Consider the following 12,742-nt stretch of genomic DNA (forward strand, 5'->3'; position numbering starts at 1 on the left):
TGACTTCCTTTATATCTTGTGTTTAGGAGACATAACATTTTTAATACTTGATATAAAAGGCATTAAGTTGTTTAATCACATAAAATTAAGTGATTAAGATTACAATGACATATTTCGTCCAACTATCTTACTAGAAATTTAGAATGCTAACCGGAACCCCATGGAAATATTATTTTGGTGAAGTTACTTGGAATAAGATAGTAAACATTTGGTTTGAAAATATCCTACACACACATCCAGAGAATTCATGAGAGATATCAACTCAGTAACATGGTTATTACTTCAGAAATTAAGTTTACATTTGAGCATATGCTACCCCATGACCCATTTTCCAATTAGGCGAGCGCTCTACATCCAGTCATCCAGATATGGAACTAAGTGGTGGTAACTGGTAAGTGAACCGCAATTCCTGCAAAAATTAAACTGATGAACCTTTTGCGAATGTCCGATGCCTATCAATCAATCTCCAAAATCGACGTATATTTGCCAAAACGAACAACAATGATGTAGTGTATCTCATACAACAAAAAACTAGTACAGAATCGAGACATATGAATCCATAATCAGCATATCAAAAAGTAAAAGAATTCAATTTATGCCATGCTAAACATAAATCACTGATAACATTTGTTCAGAAATTTGCTGATCGTGGATAGAAGCTCCATTCTAACATATACAGTCAGTTAACTTCTAGCATATTCTCCAATTTCTTCACGTGGCTGCACCAGATGTCAGGTTCTCCACGGCGATAGACCAGCTTCTCCACATCCCAGCTAGATCAACCTTTCTAACATGCGTGAATAACTTTGCATGCCTCACCTTATATAAGGATCTCCACCATTCGACAGAGGAAATGTCTTTGGTATACTGATCTTGAAGCTCGAAACTTTCTTCATATGCAAGTGATCTAATACATCACAAAGAGGTTTCTACCAAGCCAGACTCGTCCGATGTTGCCAATAACTGCATTATACAAATGAATGGGTCCTTATCTAAGTAGATCCGATATTTCTACCAAGAAGAATGCGTTAATTGAATACTGAATTTGGATTTCAGTCAAGTGGTTCTTTTCCATTATGATCACCCTCACTACCTCAAATAACATCTAAACTACTGCTTATGATCCATATCAAAAGAAAATCACTAACTGCGAAAAAAGAAATTTTCTCTAACCATTTAAGAGGAGAAGGTGAAGTGTAATAGAAAGGTGCTTTAGAATTAAAGTTAAGAAAACAAAAGATTTGATTATTCAATAACAGTTTATTTTTTAGAATGGTAAGAAAAATGTGATTTTACAAATCAATAACCTTAATTGTAGACAAAACTTATAAAAAATGGAAGTGTCATATTCTGGGGAAACGCATCCTCTCTACAAAGCTTAGACAAAGGACAAAGCAATGAGACTTATGAGCAATTATTTGTAACAACAAAATGATTGGAGAGGATAAGGAGATAACAGGATATTGCACTATTCAAGCAAACTCCTTCAATTTTCTGTCTATATCCGGTGTGACATTAGAGCATTGAGAGGACCTTTCCCTAGTACGACAGAACTGGGAAGGTGTACCAGTTATCGTGCCCCCGGTAAACGTTGTGTAGCTAAGTGTTGAGCGGATAACTGCTGAAAGCATCTTAGTAAGCCCACCCCAAAAAAACAGTTAGCACAACAAGCCGTGCCACACTTTCTTCAAACACAAAACATTTAACATCTACCAATGCAAATGTAGATTGTAGACTTCTCACATGTTATGATTTTAATTGTCCAAGGAGTTCGAAAAACTATGACACAGGGGACTATGTTACTTTATACGGAGACATAAATTTGAGAAATCAGTAACCATGAATCAGTCAAGAATACTCAATTGTCACAGGTTAGTGCAGTAATCTTTGCACAAATAAAGAGGATATTTTTTCATGAAGAAAACATCCACTGTATTTATCCAAAAATTACTGCACTAACATATGGCAGTTGAGTATTCTGAGAAAATCTTAACATACCAAAATAATAAAATGTGAAGGACAAGGAGGATTGACAGATAGAGTACGCAGAGCATGCCCTCCTTCCTGATGACTTAAAGTCAAGCTCCAAAAAATAACATGCAAATGGATGTGTAGGTGATTACTCTTCCAAAGCATTCAAGGTGATACCTTAAAAGCTGACATATGCTGATACAGGTGCAATGGAAGTCAGATGATTTTCCATGCTCTCTTTTAACAAGTTATATCAACCCAAATATATTTGCTACTTCGAGTAGTACAACTACCAAGCCTTTGTTTTCCATATTTTGCATACAACAAAAACTACACCAGCATGACATGTTCACTGCTTGCTTGTCCTTCATTTCAGAGGTTACGGTTCAACTTTCCAGCTAAAGGAAGACAGCACATTGTTTAATTCAGCTTTGTGGAGTACAAACTAAAGGACATATAAGATAGAATGGGTATAGGAGACTCCTAAGCTGACCCCACCTAGTCCGGTACCGAGGCATGGTTGATTGTTACAAAGAAATTTGAGGATGATAACACATTTGTGTCTCTGACAGAGCACGACGTTTTCTCTTCCAGAAGTTAACCAATTTGTGGAGTTTCTCTCAAACGTCTTATCCCATGAGCCTCAAATCAAAATCACAGCACAGTGTAATCTTCATAACTTCAGTATGATTCTCTTCCAATGGTCAAGCAACAGCTCTCCTAAACTTGTACCTCAGCCTGGTGGCATTACCCAAAAAGAAACAATTCATTTTCCTCCACCGTGGTAGTGCTCTTTCTTGTCAGTGGAATGTAACAGCACCTTCATTCCTGTGTTGGTTTGGCGTAAACAAAAACACTGCTGGCAGATCCTTCAACTGCTGTGTTCTGAAGAGGTACCAAGCGACTGCACCCAACTGCTACCAGGAAATTTCTTTATCCCTTTCGCTTTCATAGCCGATCTTAGACTGTTCGCGTCACTGCAATAACCAAAAAGAACAGACAAACTGGAAGCAAGCACATAGTTTGATCCGAGATCAGGCTCTATTTTGAGGAGAATACCTCTTATATTTTCTTCTGTGCAAGGAATACGGCCATGATGGTTACAAGCACTAATGAAACTCCTCAATATCACAGAATTAGGCTCTATAGGCATGCTCCTTATAAGATCATAAGCTGCTTCTAATTCTCCAGCACGTCCAAACATGTCCACCATGCATCCATAATGTTCCATAGTCGGCCTGATGTTATAAATACTTACCATTTTTTCAAAATATTCACGGCCCACATCAACAAGGCCAATATGACTACAAGCATTTAGGATTGCAGAAAATGACAAGCTGTCCGGTCTAAAGCCAGCTTCTTCCATTCTGGCGAACAAAGACACAGCTTCTTCTCCATGGCCATGATCAGCAAGGCCAGAAATCATGATGGTCCAGGTTTGCAAATTTTTATCATCCATTGAATTAAAGATGCGGAAAGCCTGCTCTATATGACCACATTTTGCATACATGCCCGGGAGGGCTGTTTCCAGTTCAACATGCAGTTCCATACCACCGGTAACAATGTACGAGTGAATACATCTACCTAATCTGATACTCAGGATGCGACTACATGCTCCCAGCAAGCTAACCAATGAGATAGAATTTGGCTTTTCATTTGCTAGCTTCATGGATTGGAAGAGGAGTAAAGCATCTGACGGCAAGTTACTGAGACATCCAGGAAGAAGTTGACTATTAAGACTTTGAAAAGCCGGACAGAAAGCAAAACAACTCACAGTAAAAATTAAACAGGAGAAGAAAGCAAGAAAGACAATCATACTATCAGACATCCTACACAAAAAGGTATAAACAACTATTTTAACTTCTACGTCTATAAAAGCAGAACTGATCCACTACATGACAAAAAATTGAGCATACCATGTAGCGGAACTTGGCTAAAGGAATTTACTGAATTCACTTAGATGACATCCTGAATCACACTTTATGATCTCAAATGAAAACAAATGTGACTGAAAAGTATTCAGAAAACGGTTGGAGACCCCTGCAGGGAGAACAAGTAGAAGCGTTGTCATTACTTCAACTCTAAGGAACAATGGCCAAATGCTTGAAGACTTCATCAAGAGAAAGTCAAGCCTGCTTATATTTTCTCTGCTATCTCCCTATTCCCTATTTATAAATGCAACACCACTGAGTATCTCCCATGGAAAAACCAAACTGACCATAGTATTCATTATAAAGTTGTCTTCAAAGCTGTTGTCCTTATTCAAGCTAATATATCCAAATAATAGTATTACTGGTTTCTGCATGCAGTAAAATCAACATCTCAGAAGAACTTAACAAAGTTCAGCAAATTAGAAGCACTCTATAATAGGTGTCTGTTCACCATAAATACCTTCGCACCAAATTTCTGAATGATGAAGAACAAAGTTACAAGCTTGCATTATTTATAACTACTGAGACCTATTATGGGTCAGATCTAACAGAATATGTTTAACCTTTAGAAGTTCCTCATAAAATGATACTTAACTTGCTTCCAAAAAGTAGTAAACTAGTCGTGCTAGAAAATCTACTTAATGTTTGGTACTTCTATTCTCCCCCATTATAATAACCATCTTAAACAACTTCCACACAATGCTATAGCAGCGCACAACCTTCACACGCTTGCTGGATTCACAAATCATTAATAATACAGATTCCAGAGTATTAGGTAGATACATGAAATATCTTTTAGAAAGAGAAGGAAGAAGAAGAAACGGAAAATAATTGTCGAATATGACCCAAATTAGGCATGTGGAAATAACTAATCTTGGAGCCAAAGCAAACTTGGAGCAAAGTATTTTAACTTGGAGCCAATGAATAAAAGAGTTTTCTTTTGTTCTTTTTTTCCTCACTTAGGGACCAAGAACTTTCTCCCCTATAAATATTGGTCTTCTTCTACATTTGTATCCAAATCCCATCTTTTGTTAGAAACTCACTTCGAGTATTCTTTGTAATAGAGAGTTTTGTATATCTCATAGAGTTAGTACTTAGAAATACTTTGTGTAAACCTCTTCTTTGGAGTGACTTTGTGAGGTTATTCTCTTGGGATATATTTTGGGGGTCATTAGAATATTTGCTCTAATTTTATACTCTCTTCGTAAACTTTTGAGTAAAGAAAATTTCCTCGTCTCCGTTTGTGATGTAGGTCGCACTGACCGAGCCACATTAAATCTGTGTCTCCTATATTTTCTTAACTTACCATTACCATTGTCTTTGTTATTATCATTATAACATTGCTTGGCTTTAATTCTGCACTATCCCAGTCAGTGGCGGAGTCAAAATTTATGCCAAGGGGGTTCAAAAATATAAAGAAGCCATAAATGAAGAAGCTAAGGGGGTTCAACGTCTACTATATATACATAAAAAATAATTTTCACCTTGTATATACAGTGCAATTTTTCGCCGAAGGGGGTTCGGATGAACCCCCTGGGCTCTTACTAGGTCCGCCCCTGATCCCAGTTACGGATCCTAGCAATAATAAATAAGACAACAATTAGTACTACTATGCCTGAATCACAAAGTAGTTAAACTCAGCTATTTGATTCTTAATAAATAAATTATAAAAATAAAAAAAAAGATGTCTTACTGAAAACAAATATGCATACCAATGAACATAAGCGGCCATCATGGAACTCCAAGAAACTACATCCCTATCAAGCATTTCATCAAACACTAGTCTTGCAAAGCTGACCGCACCAAATCCGGCATACATTCTCAAAAGAGTATTGTTTACATGTAAGTCTGAACTGAAACCACACTTGAAAGCCATTGAATGCAAGGACCCACCAGTTCCAATCATCAAGCAATGCCCACAAGCCTTTAACACAACAGGGAATGTGAATTTATCTGCTTTTAATCGAATTCTTTGAAGCTGATTAAAAAGCTTGAGAGACTCTACTTGTTTGGAATATGCTCTCATCATTGTGTTCCATGCGAAGATTGGTGGAGTAATGGGAGAATTATCAAAGAGTTTACGGGAGAATTGGAGAGATATTGTAGATGAGAATGATATGAATTGGGAGAGACGATACTCGTCGTGATTGAGAGCTGTTTTGATGAATAGAGAATGAAGTTGCAGAAGATGTATGGTCGTGTTGGAACGTTGGAAAAGTGCCTCTATTTGGTGGGAAATCATTTCCAAGCATTCTAGTTTTGATGTAGAGGGTGTTTGGGAATTAAGGAAAGGAAAAGGCAATATTGTGGAGGATTTACCACCCTAGGTTCCATAAAATTGGTTTCACGAGCAAGATTCCGCATTACTAATATCCTTTTAATTTGCTTTCCACCGCGAAGGCGAAGGACTAATTAGTGGAGGGTTGACTATTTTTGGATGTTGTAGTCTGAGAGAGTACGCCCATCCTTGAGCTGTTTTCCTGCAAAGATCAAACGTTGTTGGAATACCTTCTTTGTCCTGGATTTTGGCCTTTACATTATCGATTGTATCTAAACTCTCAACTTCAAGAGTTATAGTTTTGCCAGTAAGGGTTTCCACATATATCTGCATCTATATTTATCAAACAAAACTGCTACATAAGATCCCTTTGAGGCAACTGCTGCACATACTTGCAGAAATAAGTCACCTAACAATTTATTCATTCACAAAGTGACAAGAAATTTCACCCTTATATTCTTTCATCAGTCCCCTACTTGCAAGACATAATACTGATCTTCCTCCAACAAAAATTGCTGAGAACTTGTCTTAGTAATCCACTCACGGTTAGATTGACGGCCTGCAACTAATCCAAATAAGTCTGAAGACTATAAGTTGTAAATCATATTAATATTTTTTTAGTACACAGAAGAAAATTATATTGTTGACAAACTTGGATTTAAGCACAATAGATTACGGCAGAGTAGAATTTATCCATGGTTTTGAAATATACCAATAGCTACACTGAATTACTCCTGGGTATGAAGTGGATTATAAAAAAATTTGAAACTGAATTTCAAATATAGATGTAAACTTGGTAAACTTCAGATTTTTTTAGCTTTGATAAGTTGCAAAACAACAATCAAAGGTTCATTTGTAGATCCATTCAAGTGAGGTTGAATTTGATCCACAAGTTCACCCCACAAAGTTGCCGAAATCATGTTCCTCCTATATGTTTCATGGTAATTGTTCATTTAAAAAACTATAAGTAGTTATATTGTAAAAGTAAAGTTTCTATTTATGAATGAAACTTGGTGAGTGTCTTCGAGTTCAACATTCATAAAAACACTATTGTTGTCTCCTTGCTTGTAGGTCTGAATCGTTTCGAAGGTCACAACCTGGCCAACAATATCTACAAATATAAAAGTTAGTCGCTCAATTTAACAAAACCTAGAATTAAAATGAAATGAAAAAGAAGAATTACTGAATAATTCTCCCTCATCGACATCATGCTAATTTTTTTTTATTTTTTATTTTGGTAATAACTGCTAATTTGTTAGCTGTTCTAAATGACACAAGTTAAAGATCTCCATATCAAATGAAGTATCAGTTGTTTCCTCAATAGATGTCCCCCGTGCAAATGTTAGCCTGAGGTTGTGTGTCATAGTCTTCAATTTAAGTTATTTGGTCCAACAACAAAGTAGTTCATGCGATATAAGCCGAGTTCATGTATCTTGATCCTAAAAAAATTAATACCATACTTCCCGATTGAGACATGCATACTGTGAAGTTGAGAAGATATTCAAGTCAATTCCTACTCAAAAGAGGAAAGAAATAAAAGGAAACCTTTTTTGTTTGTGGGTTTTCGAGTGTGATTCGGATTTAGATCATTTCTAGGAAAGGATTAGACCTATTAGTATAAATACATGCTATCTAGGATTTATTAAGTAGGACAGAACATAGAACCTAAGAGTATTCAATATTGTAACTTACTTTCTCCTTTACTATTAATACAAGTGCCGGCCGTTCTCCGTTGACTAGAATCAGATCGATCCGAACCACGTTAATTACTGTGTTTTTTTATCGTTTCCGTGCTAACATATATGATCACCCTAGAATGGCAAATTAGTTATTAGGCTTGACTTACTTGAAGATTTTTATGAGCAATATGATACAACTTAATAATTAAACTATCATTCTATGGTGATCATATACATGCCTCAATTGGGAAGTGTTGAAACCTAATTTTTGACTTCCCATAATTTATTTTAATCATTTAGAGTTCTTGAATTCCAAGCAAAACAAAATACCTACCCTTTTTGAAATAAATGATTTTTTATAAATATTATTCAAATAATATTTCACCATTTAGAATGGTAAGATGATTTCTATAAATATTACAGATCATTTATAAATCAATTGTTACATTTTACAAGTTCATTACAATTACTTACTTAATTGATTTAAATGGATGAAATGATAAAATTACAGGTATGTTACTCTTTTTAAAATCCAAGGAATTTGATTGATTAATAAATTAATCATTTTACTTCTCTTCTAATTATTTTTTGCATAAATAATTTATTTGTTATCATAAGGTAATTTTGAGGATAATTAATTTTAAAGTGGCTATAATTGAAGTACTCAACTAATAAGCCCAATTACCAATCAATTTGAAATCATGTCTCGGATTGAGGCTATTTTTGCAAATTTTCGTTAATTTTCTTATGTCTTCATTGGGTGGCATAATTGAGATTATTTCTTGCAAATTTGCTATTTTTATTCTGTAAAATTAATGTCAAAAGCAATTTTCGAAAATTATGTTAAGTTGCCCGAATTTTTTATATATGTACGTATACCTATATATGTTGATATACACATGTATACATGTATATCAAACATATATAGGTATATGCATACATATCCAGCCCATTTTTGTTTAAAATTAATTGGGCTAGGTCCAACTCACAAAGAGCCGACCCTGCCCAACGCGTGTGTAACAAGAGGGGGTATACCCCCTTCTTTCCTCATTTTTCACGACCAAACGCAGCCTTTCTCTTCTCTCTCTCTCTCTCTCTCTCTTCCCTTCCTGGCTTAACCCTAAGCGCCGCGGCCACCTTCTGCGCATGTCTCGCCATTAATGGCAACAATACAGAGGTACAAACCTCCTTTGACTGTTGCACAACCTTTTTTGTGTAACAAATTTCAGAAAATCGCACCAAGGTAAAACCCTTTTACTTCTTGCTTTTTCTTCGCATTTCTCTTCAAGTCAACGAAGATCTGGTATTTTTCTTAACATGTGACTATATGTACGAGCTTATTTTCATTGGTTCTGGGTTGTTTGACTTGGACTGGCTCGTTTCAAGTTGAAATCTGACCGTCCTTTGTTTTATTTTGTAAATCCCAGTGGTTGATTTCGTCGTTTATGTGTTATTTTTTGGTAAAACTGGTTTGTCCCACACTGATGGGATTTGGGTTTTTTGAAAGGGTTTCACCCCTATATAAAGGGGTTCCCATTTTGCATTTAAAGGAGAAGAAAAAAAGAAAAATCGTAATATCTTACAAAAATCGAATTTGTTTTCGTATTGTAAGTGCTGAAAATACTTAGGGTTTGCTCTAAATTTGAACCCTTACCATTTTCAGTAAGTTAAAATCTTAAGTGTTATTTTGGTTGTTATTGTGTGGTTCGTGTTTTTAAGTTGAGTATTTTGAGGTTTGAAGTGTCCAAGTCTCATTCTCTTCCAGCATCTACAAGGTAATACTCTGATTATTTGTTAATTGCAATTTTGTTTCAATTAATTATGTGTTAGCTTAATATTTGTTTGCTGAATATGATTTGAATATGTCATTAGGGGTTAGTTTATATATATATATATATATATATATATATATATATATATATATATATATATATATATATATATATATATGTAAGGTAAATCAATTCTTGTTCTATAAAGTATTAGCTAAGAGTAATATATTTAGTTAAGTAGGCTTAGATAGTTTCTCTTATTTATTTGAGTAAGCTATGTGTAATATCTGAATGAATAAAGGGATGTGAGTTTCTTAATCAAGTTAAGTTCATTTGGTTAGTTTAGATGTGATTCAGGAACTCCTATATCACCTTACATAAGAATGAGTGGTTAGTTTAAGTTAAGAATAAGTTTGGATCCTAAAAGGGCTATTGTGTGAAGATGTTGGCATATTTAAATTTGACTTGTGAACCTGTTAAGCTAGGTGTAACTTTGAGTGAACTATTTCAGAAAAAGATGAAGTGTGATTTGAGTTGTTGCTTATAATTTTGGTCTGTTTGCTGAGGATGATTGTTTACTTTATAGATTCATAGATGTTATTTATTTCATTAGAAAAAAATTGATTATTTTTGGTGTGTCTGAGCAGCCTTACATTCTAAACTAGACTCTATAAATGTTGTTTCCTTTTTGGAGCATGAGGTCTTTCCAGTCAGCTGATAAGTTGTTGTTGTTGTAATATGAGAAAAAGAAGTTATAATTCTCTGTTTGCCTTGTCTAAATGAAATACTGAGATCCAGAGTTAAAAAAAAAAAAGAGAAATAATCTGCTCATGATCTCTTTTCCTACTTGGTATTGAGTCTCTAAATGGGATCTTATCTAGGTGTGTGAGTTTGTTGCTTCAATATGTGCAAGTGTGTATGAAATTTACAAGTATTAGTTTGAGTTGTTGGATACTACTTTGAAACAGGATGAACTTCGTTTAAAAAACAATTTGGTTTTAAAAAATGAAATCTGGATGCTTGACTTAGCATCACAATGTTATACTGTCACTATTTTAATCTTGATAGCTTGTGGCTATACACTTAGTTTTCTGAAAAATGGGATTGATTTTATTTATTGATCCAACCTAAAAATCAACTAGGAAGCTTTGAGTCAGGACTGTGGAATTGAGTTTGTTTCAAAACCATTTTTTAACTGAAATTAACATGACATGTCTTTGTGAACTATGTTTAAACTTTATGATAGCAAAGATAGGCCTCTATGTTCTGTGAAACTGCAAAGTATTCACCTGCTCTGTTTTGGCATAAGCAATCTTCATATGATACAATTGTGTAAACTTCACTTGACCTTAAGCTTGGGAATCTATCCAATATGTTTTGACACATAATGTAATGAAGACCTGGGTGGAGTTTAAAAACTAAAAGAAGACTAAGGCTTTAATATTAGAGTAGTTTTTTGATTACTTGTCTGTGCTTGGTAGGGTGAGCCTAAAATTAAATTGGTATCCTATTGAGGCATGACTATGCCAATACTGGAAGCTGTGAGACTCATCTGTGCCTGCCTATCTTAAAAGTTAAACTGGATGGGACTTTGACTTAACCAAATGCATAGATGACTGGAATAGGAGACTGTTTTGAATCACTTGGTTTTTTGTTTTGTTTGTTTGTTCTTTTTTGTTTTTTTTGTCTTGTTTTTTTTTTTTTTGTTTTTTTTTTTTGTGTCTCATGGGACATTGAATGTTGACTGCTTATCTGCCACTGATGTAAATGATTGTTTTGCTATTTCTGTGTTTGTACCTATTTTAAATAAGACAAAGACCTTGATATATGCATGTATACCTCTATTTTACACTTAGTATACATTGGTAGGGAGACTTAGTTAGCCATTAAGGATTAAGCTTAAGTTCTCTCGGTGTCCCCCATGTCTGGGGTTCATGAAACCCCTTGAATCTTGTGCGACATCGGGAATACGAGGGTAAAAGCTTTCTTTCATTGGCTGCTCTATATCCCTATAGGTGTATAAATAGATGTATATGGGTAGTATATATACAAGTATATCCATATGACTTTGACTTATTCAAAATAACTTGTGTCAATCTTTCAAAGTTGTAATTCATGGTCTCAATTTAATTCAGTTATGTAGCCTATATTCAGCCTACTTTACTTATACCTTGATGTACTTGTCTAAAACAGGATATTAATTCTGTACTGCTTGTGTTATGTGTGCAAAACACTCTCCTTGCATTGTTTGGCCATTTCATCTACCAAAATGGGAATTGAGACAAGGCCCAGTTCCAAGTTCAGATCGAGTCCTATTGAAGTTGAAAGGGAAGCAAATATGGTGTTAAAGGCCTAGCTATGGGTAAAAATAGCTTAATAGGCCTTTGGTAGCCCATTAGTGAAATCTCTCTCTCCTTTCTATTATTTGATTGCCTGTACAAATGTAAATTAAACCTCATTGTTAGTGAAACCCTTGTGTATGTTAGGATTTAGGAAAATAACTTAGTAATTTAGGCAATGTCGTCAAAACAAATCAGTTTTTTTTTTAGAAAAGAAAACTCAAGGGATTTCAAAAGCTAACCTTTTTTTTTTTTTTTTCGAAATGCCACCGCTTAAGAGCAGTAACCAAAAAGGGGGTCTTACTTGATTTAAGTATTTTTAAGTCTAGAAAACGGTGTTGGATACTCCTTTCAAACAAAAATGATCGTATTGCTGAGTATGAGAATTATTACATGTTTAATATTGGTAAAATGAACCTTTCAAACACATTCTTTGAATTAGATAAATTTAAGAAAAATAATTTTTGGGAATTCAGTAAGTTAAAGAGGAATTATCTTAAACATTATGGACTTTGGCAAATTGGGACCGTTGGATTTGAAAGCTTGGACACCATTTTGTTTTTCTAGAAAATACATTGGGCCTGGAAGCCCGCCAGATCATTTGGACTAAAAACGGATTGTATTTTTGGCCGAGAATATTTGGACTGGGTGATGATGGTGAAATGAGCTTGGATCTGGAATGTGTTCGACCTATGGGCTTCAAATGATTAAAATTGGACTTAGTATAATTTGTACCCTTATATATATATATATATATATATATATATATATA

General features: G+C 34.7%; 1 protein-coding gene and 1 long non-coding RNA gene across 5 annotated transcripts; one reads left to right on the plus strand and one right to left on the minus strand.

The window, feature by feature from the left end:
• Positions 1–2,219: 2,219 nt before the first annotated feature.
• Positions 2,220–7,665, minus strand: LOC132626424 (pentatricopeptide repeat-containing protein At2g36730-like). Of its 4 annotated transcripts, none has more exons than XM_060341291.1 (3): positions 5,615–7,665; positions 3,031–3,677; positions 2,220–2,948 (listed from the first exon to the last, which is right to left on the minus strand). In XM_060341291.1, the coding sequence occupies exons 1-3, from the start codon at positions 6,142–6,144 to the stop codon at positions 2,932–2,934; spliced, it is 1,194 nt and encodes a 397-aa protein (XP_060197274.1). In that variant the 5' UTR covers positions 6,145–7,665; the 3' UTR covers positions 2,220–2,931. The 4 variants fall into 4 exon arrangements, with proteins under 4 accessions (XP_060197274.1, XP_060197272.1, XP_060197273.1 ...); XM_060341289.1 differs by having other exon boundaries at positions 2,220–3,677; positions 5,615–6,739; positions 6,893–7,661; XM_060341290.1 differs by having other exon boundaries at positions 2,220–3,677; positions 5,615–6,513; positions 6,630–7,661.
• Positions 7,666–8,874: 1,209 nt separating this feature from the next.
• Positions 8,875–12,206, plus strand: LOC132626426 (uncharacterized). Its single transcript, XR_009577282.1, has 2 exons — positions 8,875–9,102; positions 11,825–12,206. It is a non-coding gene; the product is annotated as an uncharacterized LOC132626426 (long non-coding RNA).
• Positions 12,207–12,742: the final 536 nt, after the last annotated feature.

Source organism: Lycium barbarum, chromosome 2 (assembly GCF_019175385.1).
Source record: "Lycium barbarum isolate Lr01 chromosome 2, ASM1917538v2, whole genome shotgun sequence".
Classification (NCBI taxonomy): Eukaryota; Viridiplantae; Streptophyta; class Magnoliopsida; order Solanales; family Solanaceae; genus Lycium; species Lycium barbarum.

Excerpts from the sequence above, each read along its gene's own strand:
- LOC132626424 (XM_060341289.1), bottom strand. The coding sequence starts at position 6,144 with ATGATTTCCCACCAAATAGAGGCACTTTTCCAACGTTCCAACACGACC. Across the intron at positions 3,678-5,614 it reads ATGGCCGCTTATGTTCATTG|TAACTTGCCGTCAGATGCTT; the intron begins GTATGCATATTT and ends TGGATGTCTCAG.